Source organism: Oryx dammah, unplaced genomic scaffold, assembly GCF_014754425.2.
Source record: "Oryx dammah isolate SB20612 unplaced genomic scaffold, SCBI_Odam_1.1 HiC_scaffold_3, whole genome shotgun sequence".
In the NCBI taxonomy this organism is placed as follows: domain Eukaryota; kingdom Metazoa; phylum Chordata; class Mammalia; order Artiodactyla; family Bovidae; genus Oryx; species Oryx dammah.
The window spans coordinates 100,855,523-100,876,504 of record NW_024070187.1 but is presented as its reverse complement, the minus strand read 5'-3'; the positions used below and the strand labels follow the sequence as shown (position 1 = coordinate 100,876,504).

At 43.1% G+C, this 20,982-nt stretch overlaps 1 protein-coding gene across 3 annotated transcripts in view; it reads right to left on the bottom strand.

The window, feature by feature from the left end:
* The window catches only part of AFF1 (AF4/FMR2 family member 1), a 139,946-nt gene that overhangs the window by 20,894 nt on the left and 98,070 nt on the right, over positions 1-20,982 (bottom strand). For all 3 annotated transcript variants that reach the window (XM_040237290.1, XM_040237287.1, XM_040237289.1), the window contains 4 exons: positions 13,825-13,882; positions 13,667-13,704; positions 10,750-10,906; positions 4,772-5,716 (listed from right to left, as the gene is read on the bottom strand). In XM_040237290.1, the coding sequence (XP_040093224.1) occupies positions 4,772-5,716; positions 10,750-10,906; positions 13,667-13,704; positions 13,825-13,882 (1,198 nt within the window). The remainder of the gene's footprint in view (positions 1-4,771; positions 5,717-10,749; positions 10,907-13,666; positions 13,705-13,824; positions 13,883-20,982) is intronic.

Genomic DNA, 20,982 nt, shown 5'->3' with positions numbered 1-20,982 from the left:
AGTTTATGTAAGGAGGACCATGTAAGTTCATGCCCATTTACCTTCATGATTTTCTCTACTTTTTCTCATGAACTGTCCCCGAGCCACTCCTTTACAAAGTAAAGAAGAAAAAAATACAGGTACACCTCTATAGGCACCACATTCAATGGGTTCATCACAGCTGTTAACCACCATTAACTCTTTACAATCATCTTCTCACACTTTTGAGTCTAAAGTGGCTTCAAGGATCTGTTTCGTGTGCGTGTGTGTGTGTCTCTCACACTTTTGAGTCTAAAGTGGCTTCAAGGATCGGTTGTGCGCGCGCGCATGTGTGTGTGTGGGCTCGCGCGCACGCATGTGCGTGTGCTCGGTCGTGTCCCACTCTTTGCGACCCCATGGACTGTAGCCTGCCAGGATCCTCTGTCCATGGGATTCTCCAGGCAAGAATACTGGAGGGGGCTGCCATTTCCTTCCCCAGGGGATCTTCCCGACCCAGGGATCGAACTTGCATCTCCTGCATGCATCTCTTGCATTGCAGGCAGATTCTTTTCTGGTGAGCCACTGGGAAAGCCCCCTCAAGAATCTGTTAACACTCTGAAAATACCTGTTAAATTCTGCGGCAAGAAAGGGATGGGAAGGAGCAGGTACATTATTCAATTGCTCTCACTACTTCTTCGTGGAGCTTTTTCTAGTGTTCACACTCCATATGATGAAGATGAAAGTGAAGTCGCTCAGTCGTGTCCGACTCTTTGCGACCCCATGGACAGTAGCCTAGCAGGCTTCTAAGTCCATGGGATTTTCCAGGCAAGAGTACTAGAGTCGATTGCCATTTCCTCCTCTAGGGGATCTTCCTGACCCAGGGATCGAACCCAAGTCTCCCACATTGTGGGCAGATGCTTCACCCTCTGAGCCATGAGGGAAGCCCTGAAGAACATGAACACTATCCCAATATGGAGGAAAGCACCCAAGCTTAGAAAAAGACCTGGGTGGGACTTCCCTGGTGGTCCAGTGGTCTGCGCTTCCAATGCAGAGGGCCTGGGTTCAATCCCTAGTCGGGGAACGAGACCCCACATGCTGAAACTAAAGATTTCACACACTGAAACTAACACCTAGCGCAGCCAAATAAATTTAGAGAGAGAGACCTGGGCTGCCCACAAAGCAGCCCCACTCATAAGCAGAGTCGGGGTCTTGGCAAGAAAGTGGGGAGCCTGGCCCTCACAGAGAGAACCTGAGGGTGCGGTGTTCAGTCTTAACACCTGCTGGAATCCAGCAGGAAGTAAAACCAATGACACATGGTTCTCTGATCAGGAAGTAACTACACAGTCGGCTGCTGTTTATATTTGTCTAAAAGCTCCTAAGCAATGTTTCTAACTAGTGACATACTTCAGACCAGGAATTCCTAGATCGATGATGTCTAAAAGCACCACCCTGGAGAGATTTCTCAGTCCAAACCACTAGCTCTGTACAATCCTGCCCTGGAAACAAAGCTTCTGCTCCAGAGTCTTAGGCATTAGAAAATCTGAGGAGTTATCTGCCTACAGTGCAGGAGACCCAGGTTTGATTCCCAGGTCAGGAAGATGCCCTGGAGAAGGAAATGGCAACCCACTCCAGTACCATTGCCTAGAGAATCCCATGGACAGAGGAGCCTGGTGGGCTACAGTCCACGGGGTCACAAGAGTCGGACACGACTTGGTGACTAAACCAGCACCACCAATCTGAGGAGTTAGAAGACACGAAGGGAGTGGGAGGGAGGTTTAAGAGGAAGGGGCCATATGTATATTTTGGCTGAAACCAACCCAACATTGTAAAGCTTATCCTCTAATTTAAAATAAAATTTTAAAATGGGGGGGGGGAGGGAAGAATAGTAAGTAAAACAAAAAAGAAAAAAGAAAACCACCAATGGGGAGCGTGCAGGGTGGTGCTCATCCGTCCACCAGTACCCAGGGCTTCCCCAGCAGACGGGGACATGCAGCCAGGGTTTGGAATGACCGGTTCAGACCCTGATCCTGTCACTCCCACAGCAAACAGGCAGGCTGTTCCCAAGGCCAGACCGCTCAGCTATTTGCCAGAGGTTTAAAGCAAGCATGTACTTGCCTAAGATGAGAGGGTCATTACTTCTCCATCCTTTGAACAGGAAGATGAATGAGCTGCCCTAGCAGAGCTCAGCCAAGGGCTATGATAGCTGGCTTCCTTTGGTGGAGCTACAGACAGAGCTTCTAGACTTGCGCTGGAGGGTGGACTGAGCTGACAACTGTCCAGGGAGACTCCCACCTGGTTAGTAAGCTCTTTAGAAGCTAATACTTCTCCCCACTCGAGTTGATGCAGAAGGTCAGCCGTGGAGACTAGATAATATTGAAGAGTGAAGAGTGAAGTCGCTCAGTCGTGTCCGAAGAGTGAAGAGTGAAGTCGCTCAGTCGTGTCCGACTCTTTGCAACCCCATGGACTGTAGCCTATCAGGCTCCTCTGTCCATGGGATTTTCCAGGCAAGAGTGCTGGAGTGGATTGCCATTTCCTTCTCCAGGGGATCTTCCTGATCCAGGAATTGAACCCAGGTCTCCCACATTGCAGGCAGACGCTTTACCGTCTGAGCCACCAGGGAAGCCCCTAGATAATATTGGGGCTGGCCAAAAAGTTCATTTGGGTTTTTCCAAAAGCTGTAATGGAAAAAAACTGAATGACCTTTTTGGCCAACCCAAGGTTATGGTAGCTGGGAGACAGGTGATAAAAGAATTCCCAGGAGGAGGTAAAAAGAGTGTATTTTCGAGGCTTTCTCCGGCTTGTTAGGTGTAGGCACCATTTCCCTAGTCTGGTCCATCACAATTTTCTCCATAAAGTTTCACACCTCTTATATACACACATTGTTTCAGAAGTTATCAGGGGACTTCCCTGGTAGACCAGTGGTTAAGAATTTGCCTTCTGATGCAGGAGATATGGGCTGGATCCCTGGTCAAGGAACCAAGATAAGATTCCACATGCCTTGGGGCAACTAAGCTACAACCATAAAGAAACCCCGTCTGCCGCAGCAAAGACCCAGCACAGCCAAAAAAAGGGGGGAAAAAAAAGTTACCAGGCACATGAAAATGTCTGCTTCTAGCTGAAACACCACCACCAGTTAGCACACTTGATCCCATCCCCACTGGGCTCACTCACTGCAGTTATGGTAGAATACACACCCTCACAGCTCATTGGACAAGGTGCTGGAGAAACCGTCCCCTTTACTATTTGGTAAAGTCATGTTATATTTTTAACCTCGTGGAGTAATCAGTCAAATCAGACAGGACAGCAGGCTTCATGATCTTTCTGTCCTTGTTATTCTTAGCTCAACTTCCGTAACTGAGAAGTTTTTTATGTATCTGCAGGAGTGTTAAACTTTTTATTCCTTCTTGGCAGGAAAGAGTTGTCCCTTCTTGTGTCCTTCATTCTGAATGTTGGATAGGTTGGTTTGGGAATGTCACTGGGGCAGGGGGGAATTCACTGATCTCTCATCACCCAGAAGCAGTGAAAAAATACATCGAGAGCTCAGTAATTCAGAATAAAAATTGAAAGGACACTGTTCAAAATACCGTATGTCCAAGTAAAGAGGATCTTAAATAACACAGGGGTTACTGTTTCTATTATTATTATGTTTATTCCTGAAGTGAAGCTTCCAAACACTATGCTAAATGAGACTACTTCACAATGCACCATAAGAGCCCATGTTACTCAAAAAGATGCCCTAACCATCTCTGTAATAGCTCTAAAACTTTTTCCCACAATGCCCTGCTTATTATTAAAAGTCATTAACAGAGGTCATAAATTCTTAAATATGGTGGTTTCAAATTAACGAGGTATTGTGGTGCCATGAGTTTAAATATGGACGTAATACCAGTATTAAAAAGATCAAACCACCGGAGTAACATTTAGTGTATATCACTTCTGTCAGTAAATCAGAATTAACATTTCATTTCATATAAGGTTTTAATTTCTAAAGGAAAACTTAATGGGCCAGCACCTCCCTGGTGGTACAGAGGATAAGAAGCAGCCTGTCAATGCCAAGGAACACAGGTTTGATCTCTGCTCTGGGAAGATTCCACATGTCATGGTGCAGCTAAGCCCAAGCGTCATAACTATTGAGCCAAGAGCTTGGGACCTACAACTACTGAGCCAGTGCTTTACAGCCTGGAACCTGCAACTACTGAGCCCGTGCTTCAGAGCCTGGGATCTGCAACTGCTGAGCCAGTGCTTCAGAGCCTGGAACCTGCAACGGCTGAGCCAGTGCTTCAGAGCTTGGGACCTGCAACTGCTGAGCCTGTGCACCTACTGCTCATGTTCTGTGATAAAAGAAGCCACCACAGTGAGAAAGCCCCACACCACAACTAGAGAGTAGACCTCCAGTCTCCATAACTAGAGAAAAACCCATGCAGCAACAAAGACCCAGCATATCAAAAAAAAACATAAACAGAAATAATGAAAGAGAAAACCTAGTGGGTCAGGTGGTAAATACCAATGTTATCCAAACAGATAAAACACACAACCTTAATGCTGTATTATTCTAAAGCAGTATGTCCTTCTCAATGACTGCCTCATCTTTATTTCAGCTGAAGTAATCTGGCATTTATTAGCACTTATCTACAGGAAAGATTAACTGGTACTAGGCACTAAAGCAATGTGGAATCCAAAGATTTCCAGCCTCTTCTAAGACAGTTCAGGGTTATGTGAACATCATCTTCTGAGACAATCGAGCACCAAACACAGCCCTGGTGTGCAGCAGGCATGGGCCACGCTGGAGGGAAGGTGATTCTCGCACACTCACCTTTCTCTTTTTGGCCAACTTGCTGGCGTTTTCTGAGCTCCTCTTCTCAGGATCTGGCTTCTTCCCTGCTGGCGGCTGTTTGTCTTCTGGTTTCTTGGGGCGGCTGCCCTTCCCTGGGGGCTGGGGTATCCGAGACAGGAGGTCGAGCGTGATCTTCACCACCAAGCTTTGTGGTGGCGGAGCGTCCCTGAGCGGGGAGAGCAGCTTGGTGTCTCTCGAAGGCACCGGGGGTTTGTCTTTGCGGCGGTCCTCCTGGACCACCACGGCCAGCCTGCAGCCACTAGTCCTGGCGCCGGCGCCGCCGCCGCCACCGCGGACAGGGCCCTGGCTCTGGGTCAGGGGAACGAGCGCAAAGTGTTCAGGGCTCCGGTCCTCTGCCGCTGCGTCTTTCGCGGGCGCCTTCGGAGGGCCGCTGCGGTGCTTCTTCCGGTCGCTGGGGGTGGGCACTGCCGGCTTGGGTTCCCGGCTGTCTGCGGCGCGGGGCCGCCCTTTCGTCTTCACCTTGGGCTTGTCTTTGGAGGGCTGGTCCTTGGAGGCCGGGGGAGGAAGTCCGGGCTCGCTCTCCACCTGCAGGCAGGCACGCGCATCTGCAGGCGCATCCGCGTGCCCGGGGGCGGAAGCCTTGATGGGCTTTTTGGGCTGTTTGCTTCCCACGGTTTGCCGCTGGGGGGGCTCCTGCTGGGCAGGGGACTTCTGACTGCTCCTCTTGCCTGCGTGGGGGCCTTCGGAAGGGACCCGGGGGGCTTTGCTGGAGCCTTTGGGGGGAGGCTCTTTGGACTCTGGGCGCTCGTGACCCGCGGTGGCGCTGTCACCGCCCTTGCCCTTAGTGTCCGGGTGTCGGGCTGGGGGCTCCGTGCTACCCGGGGCCTCGGTGGGCACCGTGGGCTGGCTGACTTTGGTCAGCCAGTTGTCCAGCTGCCATTTGTTGGTTGTCGGAGGCTCGGGCTACAAACAAGGAAAAAGAAGACAGGGTTAACTGAGCAGTAATGAGTCTGCTCCTCTGGGTAGTCACCCAGTGCTACAGGACTGTCCCAGGGAGATGCACTCACTCCAAACCTAAGAAATCAGGCCCTTTTGATCCCCCTCTAATTACAGAGTAAATCCTATAACAATTAACTCTTAAAACAATCTTCCCATTGTTCATGCTGCAGGAATTCTAGCTGTAGCAGACACTGACTAATAATAAACCATTAGATACTGACCAGTGCTGACCACTGTCAACTGCTGAGAAATCTGTGTAATAAAGATTTTGTTTCACTGATAATTACAGTATAATTTACACAGATTTTTCATTCTGACTTGTGAACTATCCTATCAGGAAATGATAGGAAAGAATGAAGAGCAAAAAGAATCCTTTTATCAAGGATTTTCAGCAGAAGGTCAATGAATAAACTAAGTCTTAGTGGTTATGGATGGGTTTTGTAGTTTATCCCTTTTTTTTTGACATACTCATCAATCGAAAATGACTTTCTTCAAAACTTGATTTCATTTCTCAATGTTAAAAACACTAATACACGAGAGTTTATCACAGATATACTGTCTTCTGAATTTCAAATTTTACTTCTGGGTAAAAAGAACTAAATGAATTCACATTAGTCACCCATGAGTTCCCCCTTGAATTCTTTAAAAATCAAACACGAAGCCTCTTGTTACAGGTAGTCTGGTCTGAATGAGCACCTGTTTTTCTAAGAAACACAGGGAGGCCCCAGAGCACACAACTGAGAGCAGTGAGATTATACTGATTATCTGTGCAACTCACTAGGAGAATAAACAAAAGTCCCGGGCTTCTCCTGTTTTCCTAACAGCAGATATCGTGCTGAAATCTTTGCTGCTGACTACTGGTACATCACACTCTCTCTCTCCCCAACTGGGCTATCAGATCTCATTAAAGGAATGATAAGGACATCTTTATCTCCAAATTCTACTTTTATGTCTTGCACACAGTGGTGTACGTGAGATATTTATTTCGGCACTTCTATTGGTATCTTGGGGCTTCCTGGGTAGCTCGAATGGCAAAGAATTGGCCTGCCATGAAGGAGACCTGGGTTCAATCCCTGGGTTGGGAAGATCCCCTAGAGAAGGGAATGGCAACCCATCCAGTATTCTTGCCTGGAGAATTCCACAGACGTTGGTATATTACTCTACCTATAAATTTTATGTTCTTTGGGAAAATATTCATGTGTTAGCAGAGTAACTAATGATTACTTTCTTTTTAAAGGGCAGTGTATCACTGGCATGCTGCATGTTTTTCTTAAGATCCATTCTGACAGGTGGTTTGTGTGATTAAATTTTTTCCACAACACGCCGGGAAGCTAATCGAAAGATATCTCACGCAGAATTTAACTGATTAGATTATGGATAAGGCAATCACTCCAGTAAGTGGATGATATTTTATAGGGAAGATTGCTGCTAACGGTTTTCCCAAGTGGGATATCCCAAACGATTCAACTAAAAAAAAAAAATTTTTTTTTCAAACATAATATGTCTAAGATATGTAGATATAATGTAAAGGTTTCGGGGCCAGGAAAAAATTTTAGGGACTAAACTGGTCAGGTAGCAGTTTGGGCTTAGTGTAATGGTAGTAAAACAGAACTTAGAGGAACTCGAAGGAAAGTGGGCTACATAATTTTGTTGTTGTTTTCCTGCTTAAGACAATTTATGTTCTTTGTATCTCCCTCCACTTATACCAATTGTATCCCCCATGCTCTCTCATTTGAATTTCAGAGCAAGGAGGGAGGGAAGAAGGAAGAGCTACCCTAACAAAGTCCCACATGATTTAAAACTGCACTCAACACTCTAACGAGACAGGACGGTTGTTTAGGGTAGAGAAAAGATTCATACCCAGCATCTACTTGTCAGACATTGTTTCTTGCAAAGACTTGAGGGGGTGGTAGTTCTAACCCCCTAGGAAGGAGCCAAATCCTTCAAACTGTTTCTCAGAAAAGGCACAGGGACCCCTCATCAGGGCTATTCTGACAACCCCACCACAGCCACCGATCCTCTTGCTCTCTAGAGGAGTGCTTATGCGTGAACCAAAAGGGGAGGTCATTCCTGGTATAAATAACATCTGCTCCCTTCCCCCAACCCCAAACAGGGCAGTTTAAGATACATTTAGTAGTCCCTAAAGGAATGTCCTGGATACAGAAATAAAACACATTTTCTTCCACTGTAGTCCTAAAAATGGCCAGAAGGGAGGCCGATGGCCCAATTGCAGGGCAGAATTGTGTATGTCCAGACAAGGCGAAAGGGTAGGGGTGATCCTTTTTGTATACTTACTATGACCACGTAAAATGGACAAAATTCCTTTAAGGCTAGGTATTGAGTGCTGAGACGGGGGAAAGTTTTACATAAGGGACTGATGAAAACTAGACAGGATCAAGGTTTGGACTTTTGTTTTTCCTCAGCCTTTCCTCATGCCCCACCCCCAATCTCCTAGGGCTGGATCAACCCAAACACTGCACAGAGGAGGTGCAAAAACATATGAGCTTTTTAATAAACGTTTGACTGTATGTCTCTTTACTTCTCACTTCTCAAGATACAAAATCCATTTATTTTAGGATGAATTATCCTGAAAGAAAAGCTCTGAGCTATGCACAACATACATCCACTGTTTTTATAAAACAACATAGTTGTTGTGAGGGAGTACAACTCCAAGACTTAGAAGGAAAAAATAAAAAAACACAACAGAGAGAAGTGGCATGGTGTTGTAAGAATAAAAGGCTTCCTAATTAAACGGCTATGGGTTTCAATCTTAGTGTTAATACTTCCTTACAGGTGAAAAGAAAACTCTCAACCTTCTAGGGTTCATGGTCATATCACATAATTTATGAAGAAAGTATCAAGAGCTTAGCAGATAATCAACCATGGTAGTTTACTACCAAAGCACTGGATTAGAGAGAATTAGATTAGAAAACTAAGCAGATGCTTGAATAACTGAGAATAGAAGTCATTTTTCTCTGGACTTTACTTAAGCAGTAAAAGGTCGATGCGTCCCATATATTCTGAAAAACCGAGGTTTACATGCTGACTCACTATAAAGCTGAGACTCAAAGTGGCTTTCCCCCAAGTTCACCACCAGCCTGTTGGCACACATATAACATTTCCTATCTCATAAGATCACTGGACTACTTTGTCAAATGAATTTTAAACGGAGACTTTTAAGAAGCGAACTTCTCAGCATTAAAAATAAAACATAGAGTGAAAAAGTTAAAACTAGCAACTCCGGGCTATTATGGAATTCATGTAGTGCTTGACTAACTCAGTTTTACAATAATGCAGGTATTTATTTTAAAAGGAAAGAAAGGTTGTTAAATAACTTTGGGGAAAATTAAAGGTTTAAAACCTAGACAAAGACAAAAACAGGTCTGAGGAAGCCAAGCCTTGGTATGTAACCAACAAATCATACTGAAGTCTAAGTTTGCATAGTAACAGAAATGTAAAATATGAGCCTATTTAGGAAAGCAATTTTTAAAAAGTAGAATGGGAACATCATTTTCCAGCAAAGAGTCTCTAAATCTATTCTATTCAATAACCTCTTGAGCAGCAAGATACAATGATTGAGTTGGCCAGAAAGTTTGTTCAGATTTTTCCATCAGATGCTACAGAAAAACCCAACCAAACTTTTAAGCCAATCCAATGTTTCATTAATACAAATGCCAGATTATTTTTTTCTTCCGAGTTTCAATTATTCAGCCAAATCTGTGCCATTTCCATTTTATTTGAATCGAATTTTATGATTTAATTGGATTCTCTTGCTTATCACAGTAACCAAACAAGCATGCAGATTTTCCTTCATGAATGAGGTGAGACCTAAAGCAAAGACCTTATGAACAACCACATAGTTTCTCTGTAGAGAATATTCAGTATTTTTCCCGCTGGGGCATAGGAGAATTACTTCAACAGCAACTAGTGTCTCACGAGAGATCAGCCCCCAGAAATACAGAGAGTAGCTTCTAAAATCTGAAAGGCACTTCAAGTGCAACTAATGCTGATCTGTTTATTCACTCCAAAAATATTTACTGAGCACTTACCCCTATGCCAGACATTAACTCATATCTAACAACAACAGCAAGATGACACTCAGCCCCGTCCTCATCCTCCCTTGCCCTGGGACCGCGCTCTTCAGTCAGGACACCGTCTCCAGACGTGTTTGGCTAATGCGCTAACGCAGTGGCCTTGTTTTCTTAACAGCAGAGACAAATACTGAAAACTTCAACACTTTTAATCAGCAAGTCTGATTTCCTGGGATTCCTACCTGAAATACACAGAATACTTTTCTCTGTACAAGTGGGTCTGGATCACTAACAATGCCTTCCCCGTGCAAACATTTTTCACTGCTCCACTAAGTTTAGAAGAGACTGGGCAACTCTGTTAATTGTTACTACATTTCTTGTACTCAGCAATCCAGTAAATAGCATATATCCTCCAGAAAGATTTAGTGCCTGAGATGTTCAGTCTCCTCTGTTTATCTTTACAATACCTCCGGAGGGTGGTGGATAGGCAACTTGGGGCAGAGGGACCAAGAGAGACGGCTCTGGCAAAACTACTCTGCCATCCATTTAATGCACAGGCTTTTAGTGATTCAAAAATAGAACCTCTGATGGCTTCTTTCTAGTTCACTGTTCCTGCCCTTTGCTAAAACAGGCATTCCTGAATTCATGCATTCCTGAAATTTCAAAACGCTTTCTCATTAATATGAAAATAGCTGCCTACTGAAAACAGAGTCCTCGGTTCTCAAAAGAAGGGAAAAGAAAAGGGGGTGTACACGTTCTCAACGAGTTGCTTTTCAGAACGGCTCTGGCAGCCACAGGGAAGGACCCATCCTTTTCAACAGGAGGGAGAAGACCTCGCCCCCCAAGCTCCACCACCAGATGCCCGGTGAGCAAGTAAACACAAAACAGGAAAGCGAGGCAGGAAAGCGCCGCCCCCGGGATGGGACGGGGTGGCACCCGGGCTGAGGTCGACAGCGCCCCCGGTACCTCGGGAGCCGGGGCTTCTCGGGGCTCGTTCTCCTCACTGTCACTGGAGCTGCTCTCGCTCTCCGAGTCCGAGGAGCTGTCGGAGTCGCTGGTGCTCTCCGATTCGGCGCTGCTGGAATGTGCTGAGGCCTCGGCTGCTGGCAGCGCCGGCGGAGCGCTGCGGGGAAGCGACAGAGGCAATCAGAGACCCAGGCGAGGCGGATTCCTTCCCTCTTTACTCACTCCGCTCTTTGCCCGCTCTTCTGCTACTCGAAAGAACAAGAGAACCTTGCAGGGACTCCTCCTGCGTAGCGCACGGAACAATGCTCCATGTTATGCGGCAGCCTGGGTGGCAGAGGAGTTTGGGGGGGAATGAATACATGTATATGTATGGCTGGGTCCCTTTGCTGCCCACCGGAAACTATCACAACATTTATTGGCTATATCCCAATACAACATAAAAAGTTTTTTTTAAATGTTTAAGGTAAAAAATAATATATATTATTTTTATATAATAAAAACTAAGAGAAACTCGCTCAGTCCTGTCGGACTCTTTACAACACGGACCATACAATCATGGAATTCTCCAGGCCAGAATACTGGAGTGGATAGCCTTTCCCTTCTCCAGGGGATCTTCCCAGCCCAGGGATCAAACCCAGGTCTCCCGCATTGCCAGCAGATTCTTTACCAGCTGAGTCACAAGGGAAACCCAAGGATACTGGAGTGGCTAGCCTATCCCTTCTCCAGTAGATCTTCCTGACCCAGAGTGAGCTATCAGGGAAGTCTTAACAAAACCTAATGCTCTATCAAAAAAAAAAAAAAAAACCTACTGTGTAGCACATGGATATCTGCTCAATGTTATGTGGCAGCCTGGATGGGAGCAGAGTTTGGGGGAGAATGGATACACATACATGAATAGCTGAGTCCTTCCTGAGGTCCACCTGAAACTATCACAACTGTTAATCAGCTATACCCCAATACAAAGTAAAAAGTTTAAAAAAAAAAAAAAGATTACCTTGCAGTACTACAACACATGACCATGATATCCAATTGATAGCAAGGCCTATCCATGGAGGCTCAAAAATCAGTGAAAACCCTTGAAACAGCTCACCAGATAATTGCCTAACAAATGCCTGGGGGATTTTCCTGAAGAACACTGCAAGCTGCAAGACACCAGCTGCTCCAGATCAGGCGGTGACAAACCATAGCCTGAGCTGGCAGCCTGCTTTTCTAAATAAAGTTTTATTGGAATACATCCACACTCCTTTATTTTCTGCATCGTCCGGGCCTGCTTCTGTACTACAAAAGCAGAGCTGAAGAGTTGCAGCACAGGCTTTGCAGCCTACAAAGCCTAAAACCTTGACTTTCTGACCTTTTAAGTTTGCTGAGGCCCTCAATATAAAACCCAAAGAAGTTGACTTATAAAAGAACAGCCAGTCCATTTAAGTGCTCCTGCATTCTTCATATGAGAACCAACTGCAGAGTAGCCAGAGGCTGCTGAATACAAATGGGGTTCCTTTGGAAAGTGATAATCCACTCACACTTCTTGGGGAGATGATAAAATGGACTTTCTTTATGAGAGATCATCCCCAAATATCAGCTGAATATCAGAGAGAATAACAACTATTAAGTTTTCAGAACAGGGCAAAAACTCTAGGCCTCTGAGAAAACACAGTGACCATACTGCTGGACACACAGAGAATGGCAACGCATATCTTCAAGCCTTGCCCTGGATGGAATTAGCCAAAGCAGTTAATAACTACGATTGTGAAAGCCTCCAAATCTACCCAAAACATTTTCAAAATAACCAATGTATTAAATAACTATATTAGAATAATGAAAAATTATTAGACAGTAATAAAATCACTAGTTGAGGCGATTTTTAAACAAACACTATATAAAAACAGAATTTTCTCATTTCAAATTTGTAGTAGCTAAAGAGCTTAAGCCAGTGAGAGTCAGAAAGAGATACACTTGCAACATTATTCCTGCCTCTAATGTATCCTCCACTTTGCAGGGACTTCTTTTTTCTCTTTTTTCCCCCTCCTCCACTCCTATGACAAAGTTAGGTTACTTTGTCATATTTTCTAAGTTGTTAGAAGTCACAAGAAATGACTGAACAAAATGAGCTATAAAAAAGCAGAGTTTATGAATCCTTAAGATCTCCCATAATTGAGTGACCTTCCCCCACATTAACAGGAAACTCAGCTGGATGAGAGGCTTTTAGCCCTGAGCTTGTCTCAAAATGGATGACCATGTCTCAAGGGACTAAAACAGCTACAAGGTAACTGAACTCTCTGTCCATGGAGGTCAGGTACTGGCATATTAAATCATTAAATTCAGTATCAGAGGATATGGTAAATAAAAGTAGTTCAGAGAATTTCCATTTTCAGCAATGAAAGCATTACATTTTCTAAAATATGGTTAGCTGTTTACAAAGTGAAAAGGGTACCATTTTCTGTCATACTAAAATGTACTGCAGTTCATTTTTAAAAAGCACCTAAAGCAATTGGAACATCGACACAACTGTGAAGACAGGGACTATGGAAAACAACTTCTAGAAATAATTCGGCTTCAGTTTTGAAGACGTAGTAAACCTGTCTCTTTCATAAAAACACTGGGCTCTTCAATATAACTTCTCAAATGCTGGTTACATAATACTGATGGAAGTGATTGAAGCTTATTTCAAAGGCTCAAATTTTAAACATACAAAGCCAACTAAAGTTTCAGGTGGACACAGGGACTCTTTCTCTTTTATAAACAACCTCTCTAGGGCTGACTTTAGCTTCCACAATATTAAACAGGTCCTTTCTTTTACCTGTGATCTTCCATCTCCTCCCATGAAGACGCTATGAAAGTACTAAATAAGACTAATTTCCCCATTTGGTAGGAAAAAGCAAACATTCTGTATAGATGCGGAGAAACCAGAACACAGTACCTTGGAGGTGCAGGTGCGAAAGGAGGCTTCTCTGAGGTCTAGACATTCATAGTAAGGGGAAGAAGGACCAGGAAAAGAACAAAAAAAAAACAGGGTAAGTGGCTCAGAAATACTGAGGATTAAAGGAGTCTTGGTATTATGGGGTGTATAGAACTTACTTGATCGCTGTCACTGTCCTCCTCACTGTCACTGAGCTGAAGGTCATCTTTGAGCATGCTGGAACAGGCAGGGGCAGAGACATTGCAGAATTTAAAGTAATGTCTAAAAACCTTTTTTCACATATAAACAGGAAAAAATGCTTAATGAAACAAGAAGGGGTGGGACAGGTATAACTTTTCTTTACTCACCAAATGCTTCATTTTCCTGGAAATGTTAAGTTTTACAATTTAAACACAGAAACTTGTTCAGTCCAAGCTCCTTATCATTTCAAAGCTGAATGTTTCTCACATTCAGAACATTAAAAGCAGAACTACAAGTTCTACAAGGGGTTTGTTGCCAGCCCTGAGACTTACGTTCCCAGGTCCACACAAAGAAAATAAACAACAACAAAAACAGTGCCAGACACTTAAAAAGTACTATTATTAATTTAATACTTATGTATTATATTATTTAATAATACTTGTTATTAAATCATTAAAATAATATTATTAATTTAAAAGTACTATATTAATTTAATAAATACAGAAAAAGATGTATGAAGCTTATTGAGGCAACTGTCACCAAACAGCTACGTTACATCTTTGTCCAAAAGACATTATTAACATTGAACTTTTTCACACACACAAACCTCTTCTTCTGTCTGCTTGAACACTAATCAGTGGACAAAGCAGTAGTAATTCAAATAGTATTGTTGTCTAAAAATTGATTAACCTTACTGCTATCATTCAGGTAGAAATATGAAAGAAACTCAGTTCATGTCCTCAAAGTTATATTAAGACTTATCTCTAGGCATTCAGGTTTATGATGAACCTAAATATTAAAAGCAAACATTTTCCAATCTATACATGTTTACTCCGATCTTAGCCCCTTCCCTACCCGTCCTCTTCTTTACCTTCTTTCATGGAGATATCCAACATCAAAGGAATAAATCAGTAATTGTTCCCTCCCACTTCCCCCAAATTTACAAGCATGACTATTTGAGGAAATGTTGTAAGTGAAACTGGGGGAAGAAAATAGGGAGTATTAGTGATGTTCCAAAAAGCAAATGATATAGAAGTTACAATCCTTCAGTACTTCTAAAAATACCTCTTCAATATTCTTACCAACAATTTTTATTGCAAACTCATTGTTCAGTCACTAACCTGCCACTGAAGTAAGCAGGCATTATTTTGGGGGGAATCTATGGTAAAAAAAAAAAAATCACTTTATTTTCTAATGAAAGTAAAGGATAAAACTTGGCTCTTTCAAAGTGACCACCTATGTGCAATGTAGTAATTCTGCCAAGGACTTATTTTCACCAACAAATGCACTGAAAAACATCTTGTGATAAGTTTTCAAAAAAATGAAAACTGTTAGCCACTTGTAAATTAGACTTTGCTCAATATTCATCTATTTGTGTTCAGTCGTGTCCGACTCTTTGCAATCCTTCAGACTGTAGCCCACTAGGTTCCTCCGTCCATGGGTTTCTCCAGGCAAGAATATTGAAGTGGGTTGCCATTTCCTCCTCCAGGGGATCTTCCCAACCCAGGGATCGAACCTAAGTCTTCTGCATCTCCTGCCACCTGGGAAGCCCAATATTTACCAAGTAGAAGCTAAATTCCTATTTTAGCAAGGCTAGAAGACACAGCCTTCAGATGCAGAACTTGGCAGCAGCAATCATAATGATGTACAAGAAAAAGTTACTCAACAGGTTTACTGCTTTAAGAACAGCCTGGCTGGGATATACACAAGCAGAAGATAAAAGATATATCTTTGTGTAAAGCAATTATCCTTCAATAAAAAAAAAAATTAAAAAAAATATATATCTTTGGAAAAAATGTTAGATATAATATAACTAAGGGGGGAAAAAAAAACACAAAAAACCTGGCAAAGAATATTCAGTATAAACCAGCAACAACAAAACCACAGTAAATGGACCTCTTTGTTTCCCAGTCATTGGGTTTGTTTTGTATAAAGCTGATTTGCCTTAATTTCCTGAAACATCAATGATCATGTAATCCAACCACACTTCCTGTTGCAAGCAGAGGACTAGCTAAAAACTTTGCTTAGCTACTGAATGCCGAGCTTCTGTGCATATATACTCTCAAGTCAGAAAGTATATAAGATACTGTATGTTCAGTAACTCAGAAGGTACTTGTTCTGACTTTTACTCTACTTGCTCTGAGGGAATGAAAAGGGACTAAAAATGCTCCTAGATCCTTCTCCCCTTCAGAGCATTAGGTAGGCAGATGATAACAAAACAGGCCTGCAGGTTATTCAAGACCAAAAGGGCTGACCAATAGTGACCTGTGAAAGAGACTGCTAAAGATATCTCCAAAGAAGCATTAACTCAAAAGAAAAACAAAAGAGAGAGAGAAGAAACCAATAAGGTCAAACAAAACCAAACACTTATGTAGGATGTACTAAGGATTTACACGTGGTATTAGGTTGGCCAAGAAGTTCCTTTGGGTTGTCCATGCCATCTTACAGGAAAGCATGAATCAACTTAATGGCCAATCCAACATTTCACTTGATCGAAATTCACGGGCATCATTTATCTGACACAAGAGTCAGCAGACATAGTGTATGTCTTGCAACTCAGCCAACAGTAGCCACAGAATCTTCCAGAAACCAAGGTTCATTCTATCATTAGCGATGGTTAGCTCAATATAAATCAGTAGTGGGGAAAGAGATATTTTCTCAAGTTTCGGATAACAAACATATATTGTATCTCTAAAAAGAAAAAAGGTTACTTAAAAACATGACTAAGTTTTGTTAATATAGAAAATTAAACATCAATGCCATTATAATTTTTTTAAAACAGAATCTATATAGTTGGGAAAAAATGTAACTTGAAGACAGGTAGAGGTGTTACGTTTAAAGGGATCAGTTGCTAAACTCCCCTACTTGTGCCGCAACTATCTGAATTTGAGGCCATGCATATCACTAAATTACCATACCAATTATGTTTTAGGATCGTCATATAAGATAAATTAATGGCACACCACTCCAGTACTCTTGCCTGGAAAATCCCATGGATGGAGGAGCCTGGTGGGCTGCAGTCCATGGGGTCGCTAAGAGTTGGACACGAGTGAGCGACTTCACTTTCACTTTTCACTTTCATGCATTGGAGAAGGAAAAGGGCAACACACTCCAGTGTTCTTGCCTGGGGAATCCCAGGGAAAGGGGAGCCTGGTGGGCTGCCGTCTATGGGGTCGCACAGAGTCGGACACGACTGAAGTGACTTAGCAGCAGCAGCAGCATGCTATTCTTCATATATTATACTCTATTGATATATGCAATAGACTGGTCTTTTAATGTCAAGATGACAAATTACAGCACATTTGGGTGAGCACCTTTGCACTGACTAAACGAGAAGCAAACCTCCTAGATCTAGTCTCCTTCATACTAATAAAACCTAAGTTAAGAAACATAAGACCCAAGGGCCAGACTGAACTGTAAGTTTTTCTGAGGTAGGATCAAGTCATTTTCACCTTCATATTTTATCTAGAACTTGGCAGGCAGCCTAAGAAACTGGTTGAATGAGCAGCATCCCTTTTGCTGATTAAGTAACAGTACCACATAGCTGTGCCCTTTCTGTGATCTGAACTTGCACTGATTTTATGCACAACCCCATGGGCTGGCTCTGATCACCCCCTCACATCCTAAAGGATGGGGAAACAGCTCAAAATGGCCGCCTAACTTGCCTAAAATCATGAAGTTGGTTATATGCTGGAGCTGGCATGCAAAAGCCATTTCATTGGATACCATCTCCTAGCTCTGGCCAACATAGGACAGTGGTTAAAAAACCTAACTGAGAGCATGAAAACTAAGTGCCAGAAGCCACTGAGAGAAAGACTCTGGTTTAAAAGAAAGTAAGAACTATACTGCTGGAGTAAAATGAATACACTATTCTCCTCCTGCCTTCAATCTTTCCCAGTATCAGGGTCTTTTCAAATGAGTCAGTTCTTTGCATCAGGTGGCCAAAGTATGGGAGTTTCAGCTTCAGCATCAGTCCTTTCAATGAATATTCACGACTGATTTCCTTTAGCATGGACTAGTTTACATACTATTTAAACTGGTCAAATAACGAATTTCATTTCCAAACTCTAAGGGGAAAAAAAAAAGTTATTTCAAAGCATAGGGAACCATATGGCCAGGCCTGGCACTGTTCAAAAGAAAGCAAATGCTCAGGTAAAGCAACTCTTTGAACTACCATGTAGGTTTAACCACATTTTACATGATCGGTTACGTAAACTTCTTACTGAAAGGTTACAAACAATCCTCAAACTCCTTTGAAACAAATGCATTCTTCAGACAGCTGTTCTGCAAAGCTGAAAGAGCTGCATACAGGTTCCAGCAAGCATGCTTCAGCAGCTCAGAGCCTGATGGTACTGTGTGAAGACACACCAGACAAGCCTTTATTCTTTTACTATCCCTTAGTACTAGGCTTACCCAAAGCTTCAACTGCCAATATACTGTAACATCTTAATTCAGAACCCCAAACTCTTTCAATACACTGATTTCTTAGCTTAACATTTCCTATGATTGAGCCATACCTTTGATTTGGAAAAGAGCAAGTGGAGGCAAGCTCAAAGTAGTTGCTTGCGATTAATAAGTCACCACCCTGGCATTAGGTGTGCCCATAATGGCAAATGAAGTGATACGTACTTTTCAAAAACCACTAATGAGCATGTGAGAACGTGTAAACCTGCACAATTCTCATATTTCCCAAATGTTTAAATTACATCAGGATTTGATTTCTTTTTTGGTGAAGGGCAGAAATAAGGACTGCAAATGCTTTGTGCAGGGGGTGATGGGAGGTGACAAGTTATTTAGAGGGCTCCACATACCATAAATTTTTAAAAATGAAAAAGCGGAGCCCCTAAGACACTGTGACACAACATAAAACTGGAGACTCTCCAAATGGTGACAGTAATTGGCAGAATTCAAGTTTAGGAGAGACCGTCTACAGGAGATGGTGGGCTAACAGGGCAGAGGGAAAAGTGACTGGATACATGATTCACTATGGTATGTGACCTTAAGGTTAATAAGGCAAAAAAAAAAAGCTAGAGGTGTGAAAGATTATTTAAACTCCATGGATGAAGTGAAGATTTTCTGAAGTCAAACAAGGACATGAGAAAAATCACAAGGGTATAAATGAGGGAAAAGTTGAAGTCTGTGTGTGTTGAAAGCTCCATCATGTCCAGTTCTTTGTGACCCTATGGACCATAGCCAGATATGTTCTTCCATCCACAGGATTCTCCAGGCAAGAATACTGGAGTGGATAGCCATTCCCAACCCAGGGATCAAACCCAGGTCTGCACTGCAAGCAGATTCTTTGTCTGAGCCACCAGGGAAGCCCATTGAAGTTAATAAATAAGATTAAGTCATTAAGTATGATAAATAAGATACTAGTACAAGATGACATACTAGACAACTGGAAACAAAATCTAGAAAAATGATTACTGAAAATGATATTCTATTAAACATTGCTTATAGGTATTTAATCAAGTTTATGTGCAATGTTTTCTCCTCCTTTATTTATTTTGAGTATTTACTATGTGCCAGGCCCTGCTCTGGACTTAATGGATACAACTCTAAGCAGAAAGAAATCCCTGTCTTGTGCATTCAGAGCCCAAGGGAGGCAGGTAAGTAACCAAACTATATTCTTTCTCAATGTGTAACAAGCCTGCAGAGGGGAGAAAAGCATAAGAGAGAAAGATGGCTATGGGCTGTTGTTCTACATCAGGTTAGTCAGGGAAGACTGGACTGATGAAGGGATGACATCCAAGGAGAGGACTGAGAGGAGAAGGGAACACAGTGCAAGAAAATGGGGGAGGGTGATTAGGGCGTAGGAGAAAGGCCAGTGTGGCCAGAGTGGAAGTGTGTGTGTGTGTATTCGGGGTGCTGGGGGAGCATAAAGAAGGAGATGAAGAGGTAGGCTATAGGTTATGGAAGGCCTCAGAGGCCTCTGCAGGGTGGCTGAGTGGGCAAACTCTGGGGTCACTTACTCAAGTAAATTGGCAGTATGATTAAAAATAAGACTTAAATAGACCCTTAAGGACACCCTAGAAGCCATGTCTTCCATATGCAAATAATTATTTCAAAGTAGTCACTTCCACTAGACCCTAGATAGCATATTAAAAAGCAGAGACATTACTTTGCGGACAAAGGGCCATCTAGTCAAAGCTGTGGTTTTTTCAGTAGTCATGTGTGGATGTTCGAGTTGGACTATAAAGAAAGCTGAGCGCTGAAGAATTGATGCTTTAGGACTGTGGTGTTGGAGAAGACTCTTGGGAGTCCCTTCGAGATCCAACCAATCAATCCTAAAGGAAATCAGTCCTAAGTGTTCATTGGAAGGACTGATGATGAAGCTGAAACTCCAATACTTTGGCCACCTGATGCGAAGAGCTGACTCATTGACAAAGACCCTGATGCTGGGAAAGATTGAGGGCAGGAGGAGAAGGGGACGACAGAGGATGAGGTGGTTGGATGGCATCACCGACTCGATGCACATGAGTTGGAGCAAGCTCCGGGAGTTGGTGATGGACAGGGAAGCCTGGTGTGCTGCAGTCCAAGTGGTTGCCAAGAGTCGGACACAACTGAGCGACTAAACCGAACTGAGTCACTTCCAATAAGAATTGTTGCTGCTCAGTCGCTCAGTCATGTCTGACTCTTTGCAGTTCCATGGACTGCAGCACGCCTGGCTCCTCTGTCCTCCGGGCTCTCCCAGAGTTTGCTCAAACTCATGTCCACTGAGTCAGTGATGCTACCCAGCAATCTCATCCTCTGCTGGCCCCTTCTCCTTCTGCCATCAATCTTACCCAGCATCAGGGTCTTTTCCAATGAGTCAGCTCTTTGCATCACATGGCCAAAGTGTACTGGAGCTTCAGCATCATCCCTTCAGTGAACATTCAGGGTTGATTTCCTTGGTTTTCAAATGCCTTCAGAGCCTGCAGCCAATCAAGCCCCTTTTAAGGTGGCAAGTATTATCTGCCTCCCTCTCACCATTCAGGTTCCAGATCAAATGCCACCTTCCCTGAGAGACTTTCCTGAGCCTCCCAGAAGTATCAACACCAAATGCCTCCTCAAGACTGTCCCTATCACATCACCTAGTTTGTATTCTATGCCACCTGCACAGACATGGAAGACAAGGACTTTATCTTATTGGCTAC